This window comes from Oryctolagus cuniculus, chromosome 18 (assembly GCF_051225735.1).
Source record: "Oryctolagus cuniculus isolate XC-2025 breed Fujian yellow rabbit chromosome 18, ASM5122573v1, whole genome shotgun sequence".
Taxonomy (NCBI): Eukaryota; Metazoa; Chordata; class Mammalia; order Lagomorpha; family Leporidae; genus Oryctolagus; species Oryctolagus cuniculus.
Window position 1 is genome coordinate 62,326,560 of NC_142884.1, and position 26,231 is coordinate 62,352,790.

At 44.9% G+C, this 26,231-nt stretch overlaps 1 protein-coding gene across 4 annotated transcripts in view; it reads left to right on the plus strand.

Annotated features, from left to right (window-relative positions):
• Positions 1 to 668: 668 nt before the first annotated feature.
• The window catches only part of SNTB2 (syntrophin beta 2), a 119,933-nt gene continuing 94,370 nt past the window's right edge, over positions 669 to 26,231 (plus strand). The window contains exon 1 of one of the 4 annotated variants that reach the window (XR_016225341.1): positions 669 to 1,280. Coding sequence is in view for 1 of the 4 variants with exons in the window: in XM_051847241.3 (XP_051703201.2) it covers positions 710 to 1,280 (571 nt within the window). In the remaining 3 variants the exon portion in view is untranslated. The remainder of the gene's footprint in view (positions 1,281 to 26,231) is intronic. The other 3 variants (XR_016225340.1, XR_016225339.1, XM_051847241.3) reach the window with 3 other exon arrangements.

Below are 26,231 nucleotides of genomic sequence, written 5' to 3' on the forward strand. Positions count from 1 at the left end.
CCCCTCTAATTACAGGCAAGAAAACGGGTGATTACGAAGCAGGGTGACACCGTCTTGGAATCATGCCTCTAGACCATGCATATGCTGTTCCATCTGCTCCAGCTATCACCCTCCATTGTCAGCCTCTGTTATGCGGACCCCGGGACCAAACGGAGGCCTTTTTTAGTCTGCTCCGGGGGAGTTTTCTATACATCACTTAACCACAGCTCGTTGGGTTGGCTCTGCATTTTCCTTCCCCACCAGACCGCAAGCTTCAGGTGTGGTATATTTGATTCAGCTTATGGCCAGCGCCACAGAAGGGGCCCGAGTGCACGGCTCACACGAACAGAGTAAACCAGAGCAAGAATGAACGTGCCACTTAGTCTGGCAGGCTTGCAAGGTGCTTCTCCAAGCTGCTTTTACTTTCTGTGCCTACGCAGCTCCCGTGCATTGCGCGGGAGAGGTCAGCAGTTTGGGGGCCTGTAGGGAACCCAATGGGAGGAGGGTGTGAGATGGAGCCTCCCCCACCCCCCACCGGGGGCTGCCCACGTCCCAGGAGCTGCAAGGCGCAGGACAGCCTCTTAACCTCCCGGAAGCCGCTCCGCCGGCCTCGCCCCGCCCCGCCCGGGAGGTGGGCGTGTCCCCTCATGAATAATGCATCGCCGCGGGGGAGGGGCCGGGCCCGCCCCCTCGGGCGGGAAGGGGGAAGCGCTGAGGCTGCCTGACTGGAATGAGGGTAGCTGCGGCGGCGGGAGCGGGGCCGGCCATGGCGGTGTGGACGCGGGCCACTAAAGCGGGGCTGGTGGAGCTGCTCCTGAGGGAGCGCTGGGTCCGAGTGGTGGCCGAGCTGAGCGGGGAGAGCCTGAGCCTGACCGGTGACGCCGCGGGAGCCGGCCCCGAGCCCGCTCTGGGGCCGGCAGCGGCCGCCTTCAACGGCCTCCCGAACGGCGGCGGCGCCGGCGACTCGCTGCCTGGGAGCCCGAGCCGCGGCCTGGGGTCCCCGAGCCCGCCGGCGCCGCCGCGGAGCCCCGCGGGCGAGGCGGGCGCGTCGCCGCCCGTGCGCCGGGTGCGGGTGGTGAAGCAGGAGGCGGGCGGCCTGGGCATCAGCATCAAGGGCGGCCGCGAGAACCGGATGCCGATCCTCATCTCCAAGATCTTCCCGGGGCTGGCGGCCGACCAGAGCCGGGCTCTGCGGCTGGGCGACGCCATCCTGTCGGTGAACGGCACGGACCTGCGCCAGGCCACCCACGACCAGGCCGTGCAGGCGCTGAAGCGCGCGGGCAAGGAGGTGCTGCTGGAGGGTGAGCGGGGCCGGCTGTCCGGGCGGGCGGGCGGGCGGGGGCGGCCTGGGCCCGGCCGGGCTGCGCCGTCCGGCGCTCACTTTGTTTCTGCCCCCTTGGCAAGGTTGACCCAGCCCCTCCTCCTATCCCTCGGAGCCGGTGTCCTGGGACTCTTGAGTGTCGAAAAGCTGATGCTGCTTGCAGGAAAAGTTGGGCCGGCCGCCGCCGACGTGTGGCTTGCAGCCCCTGGGCAGGACTACTCGGCGGAGATGGAGCCGAAGGCGGCGGCGCTAAGCTGGCGCTAAGAGCTGCGGCGGGACCCGACGCGGCGACTCCGCAGCTCTGCGTGTGTGCCGGCTCAGAAGTGCCGGCCTGGCGCTTTCGGCTCTCACCTCCGGGCTCCCCTGGGCGGGCGGGTCTATTAAAGAAATAAAAATAAAACCCAGCTCCATCGATGCCAGCAGTTGTGCTTGGGCAAGCCACCAAAACGTTAGTTAATTTATGGGAATTTAACCCATCGTTGGCTCTCAACAATAACCGGCGGAGATCACAGAACTCCATTGAAGCCGGAGAGCTGAAGCAGCAAGTCTTGTGTGGTTAATGAGCCTTGTTTAACCGTGGAGGCTCACGTGTTTCAACACTCACTGCCAACCAGAGTTTTGCCCCTTTTGCAAGAGAGCGCTGCCAGCTTCCTAGCGCTCACAGGCGTGCTGTTCCGAGACTATTAGGCTTTGTCGAAGCGACTTGAAATGGCAAAGCACAAAACAGCGTTTAAACAGTCTTCGGTCTGTGTGTGATCTATAGGTTGGAGCTTTTGATGATGCGTTTATGGAGCTAAGGCAGAATGAATTCTCTCCGGCTTCATGGATGTTGGACTTGGTATTTTTACACGAAATTGTAAATGAGAAGTCAGTTGCTTCCCTCAAAAATTGAACTGTTGATTCAGTCCTTGAGAAGCGTTGTGTTGACTGCGTGGAAGAGAGGAAAAATGACGTTCCTGTCCCTGTTTGGTCTCTGGTTGGGGAAATAATAGAAAAATGCTGAACTTTGGGGGAGAAAAAAAATCAACTTTTTAATTTTGTGGTGCAAACTATATAGGAATGCCACAGGAATGCGAAGTCAGCAGATCATTAATGGAAGTGCGATTGGTCAGGGAGGACCCTTTCAAGTGTCTGAGTTTTGCGCTGGGTCTCTGAGGAAGTGATGGACGTGTACTGGCAGAGATTAGTCAGGAGGATATATTTGGCAGTGTAAGAGAGCGGGGGAAGGCTGGGATGAGGGGGACCAGTCGACAAATCGAGTCTTAACTTTGGCAAAATGACTTTTGCTTTTTTACAGATCTGCTTGCAAAGATTTGGAAAAAATATTAAGTTTGCAAGTAAATGATTTAAAATGTGCTCTAGTTGTGAAATTCCAGTGTCCCACCTTTTTAATGCCCTATTTATAAATTTTATTTATATCTCACTTGGAGGTGGGGCTAGACACAGTTTGGAAATTCGTATTAATAAAAGGAGCAGAATGGTCGGTTGTGTGTAAAAAAATCATCCTAAATATGTATCTTAAAATGAGCCTAGCTAAGCATTTGGTTATAAATTCTTAGAACCACAATATTGAATTTAGTGCTATTTATGTAGTACTCACTGGAACTAGGCAAACAGTTCAACCTCTTACTCTGTATTGCAAAAACCAAAACAATGGTTTTTATTTAGATGTAGTTTGAACTTGAAATTCATACTAGTAAAATGAAAACCACTTTGTAAATTCTTCTCAGTATTCATTAGTCTAAACTAGGCTACATGTGGTTTTAGCAAGAGTGTTTATAGATTGCAGTATAATTAATATACTTATTAAATGCCTTTTCACCTAATATGTAGACTATTTTATTTTCCCATTTTGTATAAGACAAGCAGTTTCTGATGGAACAGAGACATAGCCCACCTAAGACATAAAAAGGCCCAGCCCCTAGGGTCTGGGCCCTCTGCCACGTGTTCAGTCTGTGTGTGCACTGGCAGTTGGTTGCCCACCTCTGCAGATTTGTTTTCTCTGAATAAATTCGGCCTGGCTGTGAGTTTGTATTCTGTCTCTTCTCTGTTTTTCTTACATTTGGGTGCCCTGTGTGAGGAGGCACCAATCTGCCCTCTTTTTCTTATAATTTCTGTCTCTAGGTATGGGGAAGTCAGTATGGTGGGTTTATGCTGAATTCTTAAACCAAGGCGTATAAAAATAGAATTACTCAAAATATGCAAAATCACACACAAACACAAACCATGGTTTGAGTGAATCAGTCAAACATTGTTTAAGTCTCAGAGCCGCTGTCCCATCCACGTGGGCTATTTTTAAGAGACAGATTTTATTCTTAGTCCTTCAAGTTTTTAAGCTCCACTCTCCTTCTGTTAGCTGCCTTAGAAGTCAGTGATGCCCTTTTGGGGTGTGGCAGGGCATTTCAGGCATGCTCTTGCCACCCCCATGCCAAGGACAGCTATGTAGTCTCTGTTTGCCTGGGGTGAGGGAACAGAGCTCAAGGGTTCTATTTTATCTCAGGGATTTGTAAGGATTGCTCACTCTTTCACTCTTTCATGTTTATTCAGCTTTCCTCACGGGCTAGAGACATTGCAGATACCGGATTCTTGCCCTCAGGAAGTTCAGAGTTGAAGGGGAGGGGTAAGAGGGAGAGAAGGCAGGGGCAGGTTGGTGGTGAGAGAATGCAGACAAATAAAGAACTGTTACAGTGAAGTCTGGAGAGGACACAGCATAAAGGAGGGGGAGGTGTATATGGGTTCTCGATGGGAGTAGCTCCTAGTGGGAGGTTGTGGATGCCTGGAAGTTGAAGCTGAGCCTTCTCCTAAGAAGGGAGCAGTGGGTCCAGTAAAGACACAGAAGTGCAAGACACCGAGACGGTGCTGTATCCAGCAGGGGTCGAATAGGAGCCAGGGCTTTGTGGTCAGAAGCAGGTTTCTGGCCAGTGGTTTGTAACCCCTAGGCAAGTTACTTAATCTTGCTCAAGCTCAGCTTCCTCGAAATACCAGGATGGTGTTAATACCTCCCTCAAAGCGTTGTTACTCACTTGACAATGTATGTGTCCAACAGCAGCAAGGAAAGTCTGGGTGAGGCAGGCAGCACTGGGTACACCCTAAATTAACAACAGGGCCCTGTCACAGAGCCCTGATAGCAAATCGTTTAAATAAAATCCAAGCCTCGTTTTAGTGAAAAGAAATGCATGCTAAAAATTGTTTTCTGTGAACAGGTTAAGAATGAGTTTGTATGTCTTAGGTGCAAGATTATGGCACCCAGGGCCGGCGCCGCGGCTCACTAGGCTAATCCTCCGCCTAGCGGTGCCGGCACACCGGGTTCTAGTCCCGGTCGGGGCGCCGGATTCTGTCCCGGTTGCCCCTCTTCCAGGCCAGCTCTCTGCTGTGGCCAGGGAGTGCAGTGGAGGATGGCCCAGGTGCTTGGGCCCTGCACCCCATGGGAGACCAGGAAAAGCACCTGGCTCCTGGCTCCTGCCATCGGATCAGCGCGGTGCGCCGGCCGCGGCGGCCATTGGAGGGTGAACCAACGGCAAAGGAAGACCTTTCTCTCTCTGTCTCTCTCTCTCACTGTCCACTCTGCCTGTCAAAAAAAAAAAAAAAAAAAAAAAAAAAACAAAGATTATGGCACCCAATATTATTTAATTTTGTTTTCCTGTTTTTCTACTATTTCTTACATATACTGGTGTTTTTATTCCTTAATTTTGCATTTAGTTTCCTCTCCTTTATAGTTTTCACTTCCTTTCACATTTACTTCTCAGAACCTTAAAAGTTGTCATTAAGTATGCACTCACAGTTTGGGCTAGTACTTGTTAACATTGGTATTAAGTCATGCAGAATAAGTAGCCTTTCTATTAATAATGCAGATTGTTAGCATAAAGGGGTAATTCTGCTCATCTGTCAGATGTTATACATGGAATTTCTGTGTCCTTTTGTGTTATAAGTCCAAGAGATTTCTAGAATTTATATTTTTAAGGCCATGAAGCTGACTAAATAAATATGAGTTAGACTACGTGTTGAAAAGTTTTCCAGAGGAGGTTTGGGAAGATGGTATAAAGTATCCAGCTTGAGATCTGAGTAAAGATCCATACTTTTTTTTTTTTTTTTTTTTTTTTTTTTTTTTTTGACAGGCAGAGTGGACAGTGAGAGAGAGAGACAGAGAGAGAAAGGTCTTCCTTTGCCGTTGGTTCACCCTCCAATGGCCGCCGCTGCAGCCGGCGCACCGCGCTGATCCTGGCAGGAGCCAGGAGCCAGGTGCTTTTTCCTGGTCTCCCATGGGGTGCAGGGCCCAAGCACCTGGGCCATCCTCCACTGCACTCCCTGGCCACAGCAGAGAGCTGGCCTGGAAGAGGGGCAACCGGGACAGAATCCGGCGCCCCAACCGGGACTAGAACCCGGTGTGCCGGCGCCGCAAGGTGGAGGATTAGCCTAGTGAGCCACGGCGCCGGCCAAGATCCATACTTTTGAAGGAGTTGTCACTGGACTATTATTGGAAAGTCATAATAACTTTTTTTTTCCTATATCCATTTTTTTCCCTCTGCGAGGCCTTGGTGATTTTTGTATTTGGAATGGTTTGAGATTCTGAGTGTTTCATATAATGTGACCTTCTATGTCAGGAGACTTTAAACAAATATTACTGATATTATTAGGCTGCTAAGTTAAAGAAGCTGGTTTGGATTTCCACTGCTTCCCTTTCTTCATTGTATATTGAACTAGTTTCCTAGGGAAAACATTTAACATTTTCTTTGGCTTTATAGCCTGTCTCTTAAAGAGCAACTAAATTATTGACTGTTTGTGTTTTTGTGCTTCTCTTTTTTTTAATTAGCCTCTTTATGTTTCACTTGAATGATTAAACATGTTTATGAGAAGCTGCCTTTGTAACCAGATTCTTTTTTTTTTTTTAATTTATTTGACAGAGTTATAGACAGTGAGAGAGACAGAGAGAAAGGTCTTCCTTCCCTTCCATTGATTCACCCCCCAAATGGCTGCTACGGCTGGCGCTGTGCCGACCCAAAGCTAGGAGCCAGGTGCTTCTTCCTGGTCTTCAATACGAGTGTAAGGGCCCAAGCACTTGGGTCATCCTCCACTGCACTCCCAGGCCACAGCAGAGAGCTGGACTGGAAGAGGAGCAACCAGTACTAGAATCCGGTGCCCATATGGGATGGCGGTGCTGCAGGCGGAGGATTAACCAAGTGAGCCACGGCTCCAGCCCCTGTAACCAGATTCTTACAGAGTCGCCTTGATGTTATGATATGCCCTCCAAGTTATTTCCAAAATATGAGAAGTTGATTGATTCTAATACACAGTAGCTGTGAACATTCTAAGAACACCTTTAGGAAACATACCCAGGCTTCAGCTGATGTATATTCATTCCCTGCCGTCTAGTCTTTCCCTTTCAAAAATTACTTTGTGATCAAGTATGTGTCTTGTTTATAAAAGACACATGTTCCTATGGCTATGGAACAGTTTTCTGGTGTTCTATGCTGACTATTCAAGGATTGTTTCCGGCTTGGTTTGCCCACTATCTTAACTGAACACCAAACAGCACTGCTTGTTTGCATTTGTCTTTTTAATTGACAAATAAAAATGTACATATTATGGAGTACCATGTAATGTTTTGGTATATGTATATGTTGTATAATTTCATACCAGGATAGGCATATCTGTCTCCTCATTTATCATTTCTTTGTGGTAAAAACGTTCCAAATTCTTTTGTCTAGCCTTTTTGAAACATGATACATTATTATCTGTATGCATTTCTGTGAGTGTTTTCTCACTAGATCTATATGCAGTCCTTTGAGATAGGTTGTTTATCTTTGTTGTGCAGATATTTAAAATGAGTTCACTAAAGTTAAATGAATTACTGAAGGTCTCAGATTTTCTTTAATTCTTAGGAACAAGAGAAAATCTTTCATGAATCTTTAAAAGTTGTGAATTCTCACCCTATACATAAAGAATGAGCAACTAGAGAAGTTAAGAGACATGATTAAGACCACCTAACAGGGGCTGGCATTGTGGTATAGCAGGTAAAGCCACCACCTGAGATGCTAGAATCCCATACAGGCACCCATTCAAGTCCTGTGTGCTCCACTTCTGATTTAGCTCCCTGCTAATGCGCCTGGGAGAACAGCGGAAGATAGCCTAATCCTTGGGCCCTTGCACCCATGTGGGAGACTCAGATGAAGCTCCTGGCTCCTGACTTCAGTCTGGTACAATCCCAACCACTGCAACCTTTTGGGGAGTGAACCAATGGGTGGAAGATTCTCTCTGTGTGTGTCTTCTCTCTCTCTCTCTCTCTCTCTCTCTCTCTCTCTCTCTGTAACTCTGCCTTTCATATAAATAACTCTTAAAAAAAAAAAAAAGACCACCTGACAAATTAGTGGTGGAACTTGGATTAAAACCCAGTACAGTGCTTTCTTTCCTGTACCATGCCACCAACAACCAGTCAGTTAGATCTTTTAGCATCTCCTGTATCCCATCATGTTACAGTGCGCTGTGGGAGGTCATTGTGCAAAGGAAATTGAAGATGAGCCCTCATATCCAAGAACTTAGAGTGAAATGTGGAACATAAAGAATAATTGTAAAACATGTCGGACTCTGCAAGAATTCTCTGAAGGGAATGTTTCACTAGGGGGATAGAAGAGGTGAGTATGACTTCATGGAGATAGCAGAATCTGATCTGAGGCCTTGAAGATCAGGCTGCTTCTCTTTAGATGAAAGACCAAGTTGAGGGGATAGTTCAAGCAAAGGACAAAACGAGCATGACAGGGGCCAGCGCTGTGGCATAGCTGGTAAAGCCACCACCTGCAGTGCCTGCATCCTATATGGGTGCTGGTTCGAGAACCCGCTGCTCCACTTCCAGTCCAGCTCCCTACTGGTGTGCCTGGAAAGGCAGAGGAGGATGGCCCAGGCCCTTGGGCCCTGCACCCACATGGGAGACCCGGAAGAACCTCAGGCTCCTGGCTTCGGATAGGCCCAGCTCCAGCTGTTGCAGCCATTTGGGAAGTGAATCAGTTTTTGGAAGACTTCTTTTTTCTCTCTGCCTCTCTGTAACTCTGCCTTTCAAGTAAATAAATCTTAAAAAAAAAAAAAAAAAAAAAAAAAAAACAGACAACTGACATGAAGATAGTGGCTGATTGCTACGCATTTGAAGGAGGAGAATAAAGTTGGCCAGGTACATTGGAACCAGATTACGCAAGACCTTGAAAGTCTTTAGACAGTCAACATTTATTAAGTGCACTCTGCAAACAAGGTATGGTGGTAAATGCTGGGAATCCCAAGCTGGGAATAATCCCTGCCCCTTAGGCTAGTGAGAGAACAGTTATAGTGGGTTCTGATGAGTGCTTTAATAGAGATGAGAATGCATTGCCCTGGAAGCTGAGGTAGAAGTACAGATGAGACAGCATGTCAGAGGGCTGGTGTGTTGAGGGAAGTAAAGCATAAGGTATGGGAAGTGTGTGCCAAGAGACCAGTCAGTGTGTGGTAGAGGTGAGATCATCAAGGGCCTTGTGTATATGCGAAGCAATGATCTCTGAGTGTACTTTATATTTACTTTTTCAACTGTAACAAAGGAGAAATTGAGCCTTATTAATATTAAGCATGTAATTAGCACTGGTTCACTCAGTCTTATAAAATGTGCTTTTATATACTTGGTATACCAAGTGATGTCACAAGGGAAGAGTGGGTGCTTCCCAGAGCAGAGGAGTCAGTGGTGGTGACCTTGCTAATTTGTCCGCTATTATCAAGTTGCGGCTAGTTGCAGTTTACCAGAGCCTGGTTGAGTGGATTTGTGTTATATTATCTACTTTTAGTGAAATTAATCTTCACAAAAGGATCAAGTGGCTTAACGATTTGCACAAGGAGATCACAGATAGAAAATAATTCTGACAAGGCAAACAATAACCAAAATGTAGAGACATTTCTTCTCCAATTAGGAGCCCTTTGTCACATTCTAAAGAAATATGGCTGTCAATAAATTTGAGGCCTAGGAAGTTGCTGAAGTGCAAGAGTTACAGAGAGGCAGAGGGGGAGAGAGGTCTTCCATCCACTGGTTCACTCACCAAATGGCTGTGATGGTCGGAGCTGGGCTGATGCTAAGCCAGGAGCTAAGATCTTTCAGGTCTCCCATGCAGGTGCAGGGGCCCAAGGACTTGAGCCATATTCTACTGCTTTTGCAGGTCATGGCTGCTCCATTTCTGAGCCAGCTCCCTTCTAATAAGTCCGGGAAAGCAGAGGAAATTGGCCTGCACCCACGTGAGAGACCCAGAGGAAGCTCCTGGTTCCTGACTTCACCTTGGCCCAGCTCTGGCCATTGCTTCCATTTGGGGAGTGAACCTGCAGATGGAAAGTTGATCTCTCTCTCTGTAATTCTGCCTTTCAAATAAATAAGTAAATAAATCTTTATAAAACAGAAAAAAAATTGGGGGACTAAATAGGGTGGTATGAACCTGACAAATAATGAGATAGAAGCAAGTCTAAATTTTTGCAATCTTAGAAAAAAAGTGGAGGATAAGTCCTAGATTTCTGGCTTAGGAAACTGGATGTCAGTGAAGCAAAAATGAACAAAGAGGAAGCAGTTATTTGAGTTAGTTTGGGGCATGTTGCATTTGGGTTACCTCTGTGACATCCTGGTTGAAAGTACAGGTCTGTAGTCAAGAGAAACATGAGAACTGAGGTGAAGATTGATGAGATGTCTGTGTAGAGGTGGTAACTGAAGCCGTGAATGTGGATGAAGTCATCAACAGAGCACAGCACGAGTTTTAAAAGAGAAGCAGAGCCGGACAGTACTCTGCACACCCCTCACACTAAAGCCTGAGTGGAGGGACAGGAGTCTGGAAAGGAAATGGTCCAGAAGTGGGGGTGCAGCTGGTGCAGTGGTGACCAGACAGGCAGGAGTTTCGAGGAGGGAATGATCAGCAAAGCCAAAGAAACTGAGAATTAAAACGTGCACTGGATTCCGTAATGAGAGACCAATCTTGTTGGCATCAGAGTGAGGGAAGACTATCTGGGAAGCTTCTCAGCAAAGCAAAAGAAGCAAAAGTGGGAACTGGGGTTGAAGGAAGCGTCCAAGGAAAGTTTCACTTTTGTGGTCGTTTTAATTTTGTTTTAAATGAGAAAGAATTGGGACATGTTTGTAAAGCCAGGAGAAAAGGCCGAGAGAGTGGGGAGAGGTTGAGGAGATAAAAAGGGTGGGGAACTGATGCAATCTGTTTTTGAGCCAGGAAGTGACATGATGGGAACAGAATTTGGGGCTGGCGGCCGTGGATGCACTGCATGCAGTACAAAAAGGAAAGACCAAAGGTGGGGGGACTTCAGCTGTTGGAGGGAAGAGGAATCCAAGCAGAGGTGATAACCTTGGAGGGAGTGGGGCGGCAATAGGATAGAGAGAAAGATTCATTTCAAGAAGCTGAAAGTGGGTGATGCATGCCAGGGGAGCTACTCCTGCCTTTGCACACAAACATTTGTTACTGTGGAGAAACTACTGCAGTGAACTTCTCTTTCTAGCACAAGCGTTTGATCCCTGGAGACACTGAAGTGGAAAACTGAGTCACTGTTTTGTTTTTTGTTTTTTGTTTTTTTTTAATTTTTTTTCTTAATTTATGTGAAAGGCAGAGCTAGAGAGATAGGAAGAGACAGAGAGAGAGAAAGACAAATCAATCTTCCATCCACTGGTTCATTCCCAAAATGTCCTCAACTGAGCTAGTCCCCAGTCCAAAGCTAGGAACCAGGAGCTTCTTCTGGGTCTACCACATGGGTGCAGGGGCCCAAGCACTTGGACTGTCTTCTGCTGCTTTCCCAGGCACATTAGCAGGTATCTTGATGGTAAGCAGAGCAGGCAGTACAATGGGATGCTGGCATTGTAGGCAGCAGCTTAAGCTATGCCACAATGCCAGCCTTGAGTCACTATTCTAAAGGAAGAAATGGGGGCTGGCATTGTAGTGCAGTGGGTTAAGCTGCTGCTTGTGATGCTGAGTGTTCCTTAAAGTCTTGGATATTGTGCTTCTAATTGAACTTCCTGATAATGCACCTGGAAAGGCAGCAGAAAATGGCCCAAGTGGTTGGGCTCCTGCCACCCACATGGGAGACCTAGATGAAGCTCCTGGCTTTGGGCTTTGGCCTGGCTCAGCCCTGGCCATTACAGCCATTTAGGGAGCGACCCAGTGGTTTGAAGAACTCTCTCTGTCTCTGTAACTCTGTCTTTAAAATAAATTTTTAAAAAATCTTTAAAAATAATTGTAAAAAGGAAAAGAATATTATGATACCTACGGTATTTTAAAATGATGGGAATATTAATAACCATAAAAGTTGGTTCCAGGAAACAAAGAAATATCTGGGAGGCAGCGGTGATGGTTCAGGTGATTGAGTTTCTGCCACCTATGTGGGAGACGCAGATTGAGTTCCTCAATACTCTCGAAGAAAGCAGGCGTAGGGGCAGGTGTTTGACTTAGTGTTTGACTTAGTGGCTAAGGAAATGATTCGGTTGCCTGCATCCCATATCAGAGTACCTGGGGGATTGAGTCCTGGCTCCACTTGCAATTTCAGTTAATGTATGCCCTGGGAGGCATGCAAGTAATGGCTCAAATTGGTGGGTCTCTGCCACCTACATGGGAGTCCTGGATTGAGTTCCAGGCTTCTGGCTTAGACCTGGCCCATCCCTGGCCATTTTAGGCACCTAGGATCTAGGGACTAACCAATGGTTGGGAACTGTTGTTTTTTTGTTTTTTTGTTTTTTTTTTAATGCAATAGGAATGTGTTATTTATGGAAATACTTCCCTTAATATCATTTATAAGCTAGAAACTGCTAAGAACTCTTCTTTTTTATATTTTATTTATTTGAGAGAGAGTGCTGTTTTACTCCCCAAGTGCCCACAATGGCAGATCCGGGCTGGCCTGAAGCCGGAAGCCAGGCACACCATCCAGGTCTGCTGCATGGGTAACAGGAACCTAGCTACTTGAGCAATCACTTGTGCCTCCCAGGGTCTGCATTAGCAGAAAGCTGGAATCAGGAGCCAGAGCTGGATCAAACCCAGCTATTCCAGTGCGGGACATGGGCGTCTTAACCAGCATCTTCACCAGAAAGCCAAATACCCTTCCTGAACCCTTCTGCAGGCTCGAAGTATGAGCGAGCAGAAGTGGACAGCATTGCCACCTAGCTGTAGCTGCTTCCATGGGGTCACTTGGAACACCGTGAATCTTGCACCTGGCAACAGGTTTGTGGGTTGTGTGCTTTCAGGTCTTATTCCATATATGGAATTTTATTGCTCCTCAAATGCAAAACATGTTGAGACAGTAGTTTCTAAGAAGTCAGCCTTTGCCACAAACCCTGTTACATGAAGCACCTCAGGCCTTTCCTAGTATAGATTTAAAATTCTTTCAGAATCACAAATTCTTTGCAGGGACAGATAATTCATTAAGTTTTTTGTAGAAAGCAAGGTAATGGCCACAGCCTAAATGAACTGACAGCAGATTTAAACTTTGGGAAACCTAAACATATTTAAGAACATTTAGTCCTCAACTGAAGCAAGCTATTTTAGATGATCTGCTAACACGGAAATTCGCAGCATTGGCCCCTTCAGTAACCCGACCCAGTTGAATGGTCTGTGGCCAAAGCAAGTATTTTTCCACTCTCTAGTTTACCACATCTTTTTGGGCTTCAAAATACCTTTCTACTTAATTCAAATCACTGGTTTGACTGTGGGGTTGAATGCAGTTGTGTAAGTAGAAATGGAAATTATTTATTCCAAGAATTCAGTGATTACTACTATGATCTTCACATACAGTCGTAGTATTTCTGTAGTGATGGTCATGGTTTGTTTCCCTCAATTATGTTTTTGTTTAAAGATTTATTTTATTTATTTGAAAGACAAGAGTTACAGAGAGAGGTAGAGACAGGGAGAGGTCTTCCATCCGCTTGTTTACTCCCCAGATGTCCGCAACGGCTGGAGCTGCACTGATCCGAAACCAGGAGCCAGAAGCTTCTTCTGGGTCTCCCACATGGGTACAGGGGCCCAAGGACTTGGGCCATCTTCTACTGCTTTCCCAGGCCATAGCAGAGAGCTGGATCAGAAGAAGGGCAGCCGGGACTAGAACCGGCACCCATATGGGATGTCGATGCTTCAGGCCAGGGCTTTAACCCGCTGCGCCACAACACTGGCCCCTCAATTATGTTTTAATTAGGCTCTAATGCAGAATGGAGTCCATTAGCAAAAAGGGAATCCTCATATGCACAGCCCCAAGTTCAAGGGAGGAAATACTTTCTCTTCAGTTGCCCTCACATGTATTTAACAGGTAGCTTTTGTGGCCTCTTGAAAGGCAGGAGTAAAGAACTCCAGTTTAGTCTTTCTTTCTCTTTTGTCCACTGATCCTTGGGTGTGTTCTGGCATCTTGTTTGGTGGGTGTGACATGATGTTTTGACTTCTATCTGAATATTTTCTTTTCCATTTCCTCTTTCCTGTATGTGACATTTTCAACTTATTTCTTTTACACATATTGTCTCCTAAGAATCCTGAACAAAGAACTTTAAGGTTCTGATAACACTGGCTGGATTTGAAAGAGGGAAGGGTAGAATAAGTAACTTCCTCATTAAAACCAAAGCTCCTAATAATGCATCTTTAAAATACTTAAATGTAATCAATATTAGAATAATATTGTGTGTCTATGAAATCCTTTCTCTCTCTCTTTTTTTTTTTTTTTTTTTTTTGACAGGCAGAGTGGACAGTGAGAGAGAGAGACAGAGAGAAAGGTCTTCCTTTGCCATTGGTTCACCCTCCAATGGCCGCCGCGGCCGGCGCACCGCGCTGATCCGATGGCAGGAGCCAGGAGCCAGGTGCTTTTCCCGGTCTCCCATGGGGTGCAGGGCCCAAGCACCTGGGCCATCCTCCACTGCACTCCCGGGCCACAGCAGAGAGCTGGCCTGGAAGAGGGGCAACCGGGACAGAATCCGGCGCCCCAACCGGGACTAGAACCCGGTGTGCCGGCGCCGCAAGGCAGAGGATTAGCCTAGTGAGCCGCGGCGCCGGCCCCTTTTTTTTTTTTTTTTTTTTAATGAGATTACTTCACTTGAAAGGCAGAGTGATAGAGAAAGTGGGAGAGAGACAGAACGAAAGTGATGTCCCAGGGCCGGCACTGTGGCTTAGTGGGTAAAGCCGCCACCCGCGGTGCTGGCGTCCCATATGAGTGCCAGTTGGAGTCCCAGCTGCTCCACTTGTGATTTAGCTCTCTGCTATGGCCTGGAAAAGCAGCAGAAGATGGCCCACGTCCTTGGGCCCCTGCAGCCACATGGGAGACCCTGAAAAATCTCCTGGCTCCTGGCTTCGGATCAATACAGCTTCAGCCATTGTAGCCAGTTGGGGAGTGAACCAATGGATGAAAGACCTCTCTTTCTCTCTGCCTCTCCTCTCTCTGTGTAACTCTGACTTTAAACTAAATAAATACATCTTTAAAAAAAAAAAAAAAAAAAGAAGAAGAAGAAGAAGAAAGAAAAAGTGATATCCCATGTGCTGCTGGTTCACTTCCCAAGTGACTGTGACAGTCTGGGTTAGGCCAGGCCAGAACCAGGAGCCTGAAACTCCAACTAAGTCTCCCACATGGGTAGCAGGGGCCCAGGTACTTGTGCCATCTTCTCCTGCCTTCCCAGGTTCATTAGCAGTGAGCTGGAGAGCTGAGCAGCTGGGTCTCAAACCAGTGCTCCCATATAGGATGTTGGCATCACAGGCAATGGCTCAACCAGCCCCTATGAAAGCGTTTCCATTTAGGTCCTATGCACAACTATCTTTGTTAGAAAGTGATACAAATTTTTTTTTTCTTACCTTTTAACTTTTTGTTTAGGAATCATTACTCGTCTCTCTAGTAAAATACTGTTTGAGCAAGATGTAGGTAGGTAGGTAGTTTTGCTGTAGGAAAATATATTACATAAGTATTTGTTAATAAGAAGTTTACTGGAGTGGGTGTTGTGGGATAGCAGGTTAAGCCTCTGGTTGGGACACCACATCTCCTATCAGAATACCTGAGATAGGGTCCTGCTTCTGCTTCTGGTTCTAAGTTCCTGCTAATGTGCCTTGGAAGCAGCAGATGATGGCTCAGGTACTTGGGTCCCTGCCACTTGTGGGAAACCTGGATGGAGTTCCTGGCTCCTGGCTTCGGCCTAGCCTAACCCTGGCTGTTGCAAACGTTTGGGGAGTGAACCAGCAGATGGAGGGTGTCTCTCTCTGCATCATTCTGCCTTTCAAACAAAAACTTTTTAATAAAGAAATTTGGTACATTTTTTTCTTGCTAAAAATCAAAATTTGATTTTATATACAGTCATATGTTGACCAATGATAAAGTAGATTACAAGATGGCCTATTGTTGAGGTTCAATTTAAAAGTGTACTATTGTGTATTTTTTAAAATAACATACAGATCAGTAACAGATCATAAATGTATAAATGCATGCTGGGTGAATTTCCACAAATTGGGCAGACTTGCATAATCAGTGCTCAGATCAAGAAACATGATCAAGCCGGCGCCGTGGCTCAATAGGCTAATCCTCCACCTTGCGGCGCCGGCACACCGGGTTCTAGTCCCGGTTGGGGCGCCGGATTCTGTCCCGGTTGCCCCTCTTCCAGGCCAGCTCTCTGCTATGGCCAGGGAGTGCAGTGGAGGATGGCCCAGGTGCTTGGGCCCTGCACCCCATGGGAGACCAGGAAAAGCACCTGGCTCCTGGCTCCTGCCATCGGATCAGCGCGGTGCGCCGGCTGCAGCGGCGGCCATTGGAGGGTGAACCAACGGCAAAGGAAGACCTTTCTCTCTCTGTCTCTCTCTCTCACTGTCCACTCTGCCTGTCAAAAATTTAAAAAAAAAAAAAAAAAAAAAAAAAAGAAACATGATCAAGGGGCTGGCATTATGGTGTAGTGGGTTAAGCTGCCTCCTGCAATACCAGCATCCAGTATAGGTGACAGTTCAATTCCTGGCTATTCCACTTCTGATCCAGCTTCTTTCTAATGTGTCCAGAAAAGTAGCAAAAGATGGCCCAAGTACTTGGGTCCCTGCCACCCACATGGGAAACCCTGATAAAGTTTCTGGCTTCGGTCTGGCCATTGAGAATATTTGGGGAGTGAACCATTGAATGGAATATCTCTCTGTGTGTCTCTCCCTTTCTATCTGTAACTATGCCTTTCAAATAAATAAATCTAAATGAAATAGAATAAAAACACTATAAAGGGGCCAGTCTGTGGCACAGTTGTTAAAGCCCTGGCCTGCAGTGCTGGCATCCCATATGGGTGCTGGTTCAAATCCTGGATGCTCCACTTCCAGCCCAGTTCCCTGCTAATGGCCTGGGAAAGCATTGGAGGATGGCACAAATCCTTGGGCCCCTGTACCCAAGACCCGGAAGAAGCTCCTGGCCTCCTGGCTTCAGATTGGCACAGCTCCAGCCGTTGCAGCCATATGGGGAGTGAACCAGCAGATGGAAGACTCTTTGTCTCTACATCTCTCTCTAACTCTTTCAAATAAATAAAATAAATCTTTTAAAAAAACCACTATTTAAACCTAAAGTCTTCCTCATGCTCCTTCTAGACACCCTAACATCAAGGGTTAATATTACTCTTCATCGGGCCGGCGCCGCGGCTCACTAGGCTAATCCTCCGCCTAGCGGCGCCGGCACACCGGGTTCTAGTCCCGGTCGGGGCGCCGGATTCTGTCCCGGTTGCCCCTCTTCCAGGCCAGCCCTCTGCTGTGGCCAGGGAGTGCAGTGGAGGATGGCCCAGGTGCTTGGGCCCTGCACCCCATGGGAGACCAGGAAAAGCACCTGGCTCCTGGCTCCTGCCATCGGATCAGCGCGGTGCGCCGGCCGCAGCGCGCCGGCCGCGGCGGCCATTGGAGGGTGAACCAACGGCAAAGGAAGACCTTTCTCTCTGTCTCTCTCTCTCACTGTCCACTCTGCCTGTCAAAAAAAAAAAAAAAAATATTACTCTTCATCTCATACCATAGAGTTGATTTGCCTATTCCTGAGCTTGATATAAATATGGAAAACTATCATGTATATTATTTTGTGTTTGGCGCTTTTGCTTAGCATAGTTTTATGAGTTTAAATCAAGCTGTTTTGTATACTTGTAGTTTATTCATTCTCATTGTCGTCTGACTCTTGTATTATGAATGTGTCAGAAATGTATCCTTTCTGCTGTAGAAGGAGTCTAGAAATAGATTCTCTGCTTGCCAGAGGCACAGAATTCAGGAAGAAATGATCTTTAAAATAGGGCTGTGGACTCAGCTTCAGTAGTTTACCACAGACTGCCATGGGTAGGTTGTACTGCCTCATGATGCACAACAGTGCGTACTCTGAGCTCTTTGGAGTTCAGGGGACAGTGTGAGGAAGGGAAGGAAAGCACTGGATGAAAGAATGAAAAGAAGGAGAAAGTAGAATAAAGTTCTAAAGTATGTTGGAAACGCGAATTCCAAAACCATAAGCATTCTTCACTGCCAAGCACAAACACAACCCACTTCTTAGCATTTTTTAAAAAAATTAGATCTACCTAATATTTCATTTGGCTATTCTCCCATAAATATTTTATTTTTTCCAATGTTTATTTAGTTACGTATTTTGTTTGAAAGGAAGACAGAGAGAGAGAGAGAGAGTTTTCTCATGGGGCTGGCAGGTCCCCAGCTACCTGAGCTATCGCCTGCTGACTTTTGGGATGTGCGTTAACAGGAAGATGAAATTGGGAGTGGAGCTTGGATGTGAAACCAGGAATTCTGATACGAGATGTGGGCATCCCAAGTACTTTCTTTTTTTTTTTTTTTTTTATTTTTGACAGGCAGAGTGGACAGTGAGAGAGAGAGACAGAGAGAAAGGTCTTCCTTTGCCGTTGGTTCACCCTCCAATGGCCGCAGCTGCAGCCAGCGCACCACGCTGATCCGATGGCAGGAGCCAGGATCCAGGTGCTTTTCCTGGTCTCCCATGGGGTGCAGGGCCCAAGCACCTGGGCCATCCTCCACTGCCCTCCCTGGCCATAGCAGAGAGCTGGCCTGGAAGAGGGGCAACCGGGACAGAATCCGGCGCCCTGACCGGGACTAGAACCCGGTGTGCCGGCGCCGCAAGGTGGAGGATTAGCCTATTGAGCCACGGCGCCAGCCCCCAAGTACTTTCTTAATTACTACACCAAATGCCTGCCCCTGTAAATGTTTTGAAAAATAAATAGAGAAAAATGAAAATGTATGTGTATGCATAATACTACTTAAGTAATAAAATGCTGAAATTTTAATTGAATCCCACTCTAACTTACTACAGTCACATCACAGCTGTATCAGTAAGGACAGGCAAGATAATGGACTGTCTTCCAAACCATGGTCAGATAAACAATGACAGTTTATTTATTACTCATACTGAACATCTGTGTGGGTAGGCACTCAGGGACCCACAGTAATTGGGTGACCACTATTTTTAACTTTGGCAGTCCTTATGCTAGTAGGAAAAGTTAGAGTCTCACACCAGCTAAATGCCTTGCCTACAGTTAAATCCCATTATTTCCATTACCAGCTCAGTAGTCCTATTTACCTAAAGGGCAGGAGAAAGTGAAACCTTTCACATGTTTAGATTGCTTAAGGACTAGAAATATTGGTGAGCACAATAATGCATACTTTATCCTGACGTTACTGGTTATCTTTTTCAGCACACGTGACTATATATTTAATCCCTCTTCAAGTATATTGTAAAGTCCCTGTTTAAACATAATGTTAATTGTATTATGCTTTATTATTCTTCTTCTAACTTGTCTTTTTTTTGGTTATTTTTATGTTTATGACATTTTTTAAAATGAACATTTTCATTGAAATAAGTTGCAATTTGATTTGTCAAGTTTTTTATTGACAGATATTTCATAAATTTCCATTTTTTTCTTTTTTGATAATTAAAAGAAGTAAACATTTTTGCATATGTAGCTGTAAAATAAATTAATTAGTAAAATAGTGAGGGCTAAAAATGTTTTGAAAAATCTTGCCCATTTCACTAGGTAATAAGCATATGGAATATAAGAACTACAGTTTCTCATGTAGTTACCTCATTCAAAAGTTTGTTAATTGCATGAAGAAGGTAGTGATAGAGAAGATAAATAAATTTTGAATTTTTTTAAAGTTTTTTTATTTCAAAGATTGCTTTATTAATATCATGAAATTTATTTACAAAATTTAACTAAGGTAGCCCAGAGTTTAGCAAAAAGGAAATAGTTTAGTTTTTTTGTTTGTTTTTAAGGTTTATTCATTTGGCCACTACGCCACGGCATCGGCCCCTTTCCTTAATTCTTATTTTGGGGAGTGAACCAATGGATGGAAGACCTCTCTCTGCCTCTGCCTCTGCCTCTGCCTCTGCCTCTGCCTCTCTGTAACTCAGCCTTTCAAATAAATAAATAAATCTTTAAAAAATACTTTTAATCACAAAATAATTAATTCCTTTTAAAATTTAAGATTCCTCTTCCCCTACATATTTTTCCATTTATACTGTTTTCTTTACCCTGGATCATTTTGTAGGATAAGAGAATATATTATTTTATAGATGTATGTTCATGATTTTTTATTATGACTATAGCTATATGAAAGCATCCTGTTCTTTATGATCATTTAAGTTAGTTTCACAGAATCCTTTTTATTTACTGTGTTACATGGATTGCTGTAATATTAAAATGTTTGTAGAATGTCCAACTCTTTTTGAAATTAAAATAAAGAATAAGGACAAAAGTGTTTAAAAGCAACAAAAAGAAGGAAACAGACTGGACTGAAAAAGATTTCCTGTGTGGCTTCTGTTGTTTGTTTTACTTGGACTTGTAGATGAAGGCTAGGGCCAATTTTGGGATGACCTGTGCAGGTATCTTTGGAATGCACAGAAAACACCTTTACATGTCACTGCTTGAGGATAGAGACCCTTTAACACAAATCTTGTTCTAATGGCTTGAGATACGTATTTTGTTCTTTGTTTAAATTATATAAAAAATATACATTTACCCATTACCTTCCTAAGTGTTTACATTATGAAATATTTTAGTGGAGAGCTCCAGGTCTGCTTTGAGGGAAGAAGGCGTTTGCAGTCTTTAGGGTTTTGTTTTCATTTTGTATGCCTACCGTGGTAGCTCTTGGAGGAGAAGTAATCCCAAGAGCCGAGATTTCTTTCTGTGATACCTGCCCACGAGTGAATAGCAACAGCCTCTCGGAAGTGGATCACTGCTTTTCACTTTGAACCCCACACTCCAGCCTTTCCTAGCTGCTTACATTTCTCTGAATGCTTCGTTTTCCTGCCCGGGTTGTAACCCTAGCCAGACGAGCTCATTTGCATCTTGTCTGCCTGGAGCACTTGAGCTTGTGTTTCAGTGATGAAGGTCTTCGTGAAAACTTCCTGGCTGACTCTGCCCCATCCCCTCCCTTCAAAATCAAGCACTCTTTTTTTAACCTTTTTACTTTGTATGTTCTATTTTGTATTTCTGGGATAATTGAGTAATATACTGAGCTGTAATTATTTATTCATTAGTAGACTCTAGTCATTTTTTTTACCTTCTCTAAGACCTGCATTCCTTATCTGTAAAATGAGAGTGAGAATGTATTCATCTTAAAAGGTTGTTGTGCGATTAAATGAAATTGTGTATATAAAACAAAGTATTAAACTCCATTTTGGCACATATTGAACATTAAATGAGCCATGGAAATAGAAGTTGCATACTTGTATTCTCTTATATTTTGGCATCATGAAAACCTGAGATGTATTTTATTCATGTTATATCCCCACTATTTTGCCTATGATAGGTTGGATCGGTAATGCATATTCAGGGTGACAATCACCATCCCTTACTGTAGAATCTTCCCACTTAATTGTGTTTCGGTTCTTGTTGTGCAACTATCTCCCCCCCCCCTTCTAATAGGCTGTACTGTGAGAAATATAATTATCTTAAGATTTTTCTACAGTGTGTTATGGCTTCAGCACATATAAAACTCTAACCCATGTCTACCTTAACCTTTAAAAAGGATATCTTTCTAGTTAGTTATAAATTAGAAATATGCCATATTCAATATTAAAATAGGATTTCATCAATTAAGGGTCTTGGAAGTTATATATAATACCTTTCTACATTGTGGGATAAAGAAAGTACATAGACAATTTCTTACAGAGATAGACAATTTCTTACAGAGTGATATATTTTATGTGAAAATAAGGAACGATATTCTTTTTTAAAAATTTTTTAAAAGCTTATTTATTTTATTTGAAAAGCAGTGTGACAGAGAGAAAGAAAACCTGCCATCTGCCGGTTAACTTTTTTTTTTTTCTTGACAGGCAGAATTAGACAGTGAGAGAGACAGAGAAAAGTCTTCCTTCCATTGGTTCACCCCCCCAAATGGCTGCTATGGCCGGCGCACTGCACCAATCTGAAGCCAGGAGCCAGGTGCTTCCTCCTGGTCTCCCATGCAGGTGCAAGGCCCAAGCACTTGGGCCATCCGTCACTGCCTTCCCGGGCCACAGCAGAGAGCTGGACTGGAAGAGGAGCAGCCGGGACAGAATCTGGCATCCCAACCGGGACAAGAACCCGGGGTGCCAGCCCTGCAGGCAGAGGATTAGCCAAGTGAGCCACGGCGCCAGCCTAGTAGTGGTTAACTTCTTAAATGGCTATAATGACTGGGGCTGAGCCAGGCCAAATCTAGGAGCTCAGAATGCTATCCAGAATTTCCCATGTGGGTGGCAGGAGCCCAGATACTGAAGCTATTATTTTCTGCTTCCCCAGGCACATTAGTAGGGAGCTGGATCAGGAGTGGAGCAGCCGGGGCTTGAACCAGCTCTCCAATATGGGGTGCTGGGGTTACAAGCTGTGGCTTACCCTGCTAAGCCACATGCTGGCCCACATTCTTTTCTCCTGAGGTGAAGACCATGGAGCCTTGATACATGAGCCTTATGAGCTCAACACATGACTTTTTGGAGCTTTCCAATTCTTTTTTTTTTTTTTAGTTGTTTTTTTTTTTTTTTTAACTTTTATTATTTATTTGAAAAACAGTATGAGCGAGTGAGAGAAATGAGTCCCATCCACTGGTTAATCCCCAAGTGCCCCCAGCACCTGGGTCTAGGCCATTCCAAAGCCAAAAACTCCACACGGGTCTCCCATATAGGTGGAAGGGACCAAAGTACAGGGCCATCATCTGCAACCTCTCAGGGTGCACTTTAGCAGGAAGCTGGGCCAGAATCTGAAATAGGATTTTATTCCAGGCATCCCAAGCAATGTTCTACCCAGGTGACCCATAACATCTGCCCCTTCAGTTTTCACTATAAAACTGCTATTTTAGCCAACTTGGGCTGCTATAAGAAAATATCACAGACAGGTATTTTATAAATAATAGAAGTTTATTTTTCACAGTTCTGGAGGCTGGGAAGCCCAAGACAACACCACTAGCAGATTCACTGTCCCCTGCGGGCCTGCTCCATAGATGGCATTTTCTTGCTGTGTCCCCTGTGTAGCACCAAAAAAGACAGAAAAGGCAAAAATGGGCTCAGGTGCTCCCTTAAATCTCTAATCCCCTTCGTATGGGCTCAGCCCTCATGACTTCATCACCTCCTAAAGTCTCCACCTCTTAATATTACCACATTGTCAATTAAGTTTCAGCATACATACTTGCAGAAACAGTTTCAGACCATAACATTTCCTATTGAAAAACTCATTATGATTCTAATGTGAATGGCCTCCTCTTCCAGGCACCCTCTTCTTTGCATTGTTGCTAGGATAGTACTTTTTCAGCAATCTTCTCTTTCAGGATTTCTACCAATGCAAAATAAAATCATAATTGTAAAATTAGGCCACTGGGGTATTAAAAGGTGTGCCCAGAAGTTCCAGGCTCCTGGCTTCGGATTGGCCCAGCTCTGGCCATTGCAGCCCTTTGGGGAGTGAGCTAGTGAATGGAAAACCTCTCTCTCTAACTCTGCCTTTCAAATAAATAAATCTCTAAAAAACTTGCTTGATTTTCTCCACTGTTAAGAAACTATTACCACTTGAGTTTTCATCTTTATTTTGTCTTTTGTGAGAGTAGTATGATAGACTCACACACAGAAGAGTATACTGACAGGAGCCCGTTTCCTTAGATCCCTGGTCTGCTGTTTGAGTTTCATTTTATTAACCCTCACAGTATCACTGTAGTTTGCTGGTATGTAAAGTTCAGACTCAGAAAGACAAAGTGATCATTTTTCTGAATTACTACCACACATCTGAGGGGTCTTCAAAATTTTTGTACCAAGATAAATTTATCTTGTAATTACATTTTCCATAAACTTTTTGAAGCTCTCTCGTTATCCATTATGTATCTGATAATGCTTCCTGAGAGGAGCACCTAAGTGCTTTGTGCACTCTTTCATGCAACAAGTACTTACTGGGCAGCTGCTCTTTGCTGTGGTCCATATTAATCTCTGAAGCAAGTGAACATACTTGCCAAGTTCTGCTGCATTAGGTAGTAATAGTAATACGTTCAATTTCTATGGCTTTTATAACATCTCAAGTCCTTTTCTATACATTCATTTGTTTAAATCTTCACAATAACCGCCAAAAGATAGGTATTATGATTTTACATATAAAGAAATTGAAATAAGTAGAATTAAACCACATTTCGGATGTTAAGTTCTGAACGGATGGATACATGGGAGGTATAGGCTATTCCAAAATGTCATAACCCTCTTTTGGAAAAAAGATTATCTCCTCGTGAACCCTGTGTTTGATGTTAGCATGCCTGGGGGAGGCTGCTAATTTCCCACCTCTCTCTGCCTTTGCTGAAATGCCCAAAACCAGGAGGGAGGCACTGGTGGTGACTGTTCAGGCTCCTCCATGCTCCCAAGGGCTCAGCGGCCACTCTTTGCCTCCGGTTTGGGCAGCCCAGTGAGCGAGCTGTTTTTACTTTTACTTTTAAGTCTTTGATCTGATATAGAAAAAGCAAATTACCACAAGATGAAAACTGTGGCCAGAGTTTTTACAATATGTTAATGTAATGGTAATAAAATGGAAGCTTCTGTCGGATCATTAGCCAAGACCTGTGTTTGACCCATCTTTTTCTCATACTGGAAAAGTAAATTAAAATGCTCACTTGCTCTCATACCTGGTGAGGTGCTCATGTGAATCTTAGATAAGATTTCACTACTTCAGTTTTTAACTATAAAGACCAAGTGACCAAGTTTAAGTCTTGACTCACTTGTACTGGCTGCTGTGTAATTTTATAATTAATTAGCGCTTTTATTTTATGCTCTTAACAAACCACACTGAATGTTGGAGAAGTCTATAGGAGCTTATGACAAGGATTTTTTTTTTTTTTTTTTTTTTTTGACAGAGTGGACAGTGAGAGAGAGAGAGAGAGAAAAGTCTTCCTTTTGCTGTTGGTTCAAACTTCAGTGGCCGCCACTGCGGCCGGCGCACTGCGCTGATCTGATGGCAGGAGCCAGGTGCTTCTCCTGGTCTCACATGGGGTGCAGGGCCCAAGCACTTGGGCCATCCTCCACAGCACTCCCTGGCCACAGCAGAGAGCTGGCCTGGAAGAGGAGCAAACAGGACAGAATCCGGTGCCCTGACCGGGACTAGAACCCGTTGTGCCAGCACCGAAAGGCAGAGGATTAGCCTAGTGAGCCACGGCGCCGGCCATGACAAGGATTCTTACCCATGACTCTGCCACAGACTATAACTTGTAAGAAGTTTTCTCACTTACTTAGGCTTTGGTCTTATTAGGTTTCAGTTTGTACATCTTTTTATTTTATAAGATTTATCTTATTTATTTATACATCCTTTTAGAATATGTGTGTGTGTGTGTGTGTATATATATATATATTTGAAAGGAAGAGAGAGAAAAATCTTCCATCTATCTACTGGTTCACTCCCTAAATGGTCACAATAGCCAGGTCTTGGCCAGGCTGTCCCTCCTGGTCTCCCACATGAGTGGCAGGGACTTAAATACTTGGGCCATCTTCCACTGCCTTCTCAGGCACATGAACAGAAGCTGATTGCAAAGTGGAACAGCTGGGACTCAAACTGTCTCTCCGATGCAGGATGCTAACATCACCTGCAGAGGTTTAATCCACTGTGCCACAGCTCTGGCCCTATACATCTTTTTTTACTTTTTTTTTTTTTTTAATTTTTTGCCAGGCAGAGTTAGACAGTGAGAGAGAGAGAGAGAGAGAGACAGAGAGAGAGTTATAGACAGTGAGAGAAAGACAGAAAGGTCTTCCTTCTGTTGGTTCACTTCCCTAATGGCTGCTATGCCGGCGCGCTGCGCTGATCCGAAGCCAGGAGCTGGGTATTCCTCCTGGTTTCCCATGTGGGTGCAGGGACCCAAACACTTGGGCCATCCTCCGCTGCCCTCCTGGGCCACAGCAGCGAGCTGGACTGGAAGAGGAGCAACCGGGACTAGTACCCGGCACCCCAACCAGGACTAGAACCCGGGGTGCCGGCGCCACAGGCGGAGGATTAGCTAAGTGAGCCATGGCGCCAGCCACCCCTATACATCTTTAAAAATTAACATTTTAGACTGAATTAGCACTAGCTCTAACTCTAAAATTCTGTAAATTATCTACCTTGAGATCATTCTCTGTCCACAGGACACTGTGTATCTGTGTGTGTTAATACTTAAAAAAATTTTTTTTTTAAGTTTTATTCATTTATTTGAAGGGTAGAGCTACAGAGAGAGATAATTCACCTACTGGTTCACTCCTCAAATGGCCACAACAGCCAGAGCTGGGCCAGGCTGAAGCTAGGAGCCAGGAGCTTCTTTCTGGTCTCCTACATGGCTGCAGGGACCCAAGCAGCCAGGACTTAAACCAGCCCCCATATGTGATGCCGGTACTGTAGGCCACAGTTTTAACCCTGGAGCCACAGCTCCGGCCCCAACACTTGAAATCAATAGCTATTTCATTAATCTTCTCTAAATATGGTTATTTATTTGGGCTATATTGAATATAGCTCTATAATTTATATGTACTT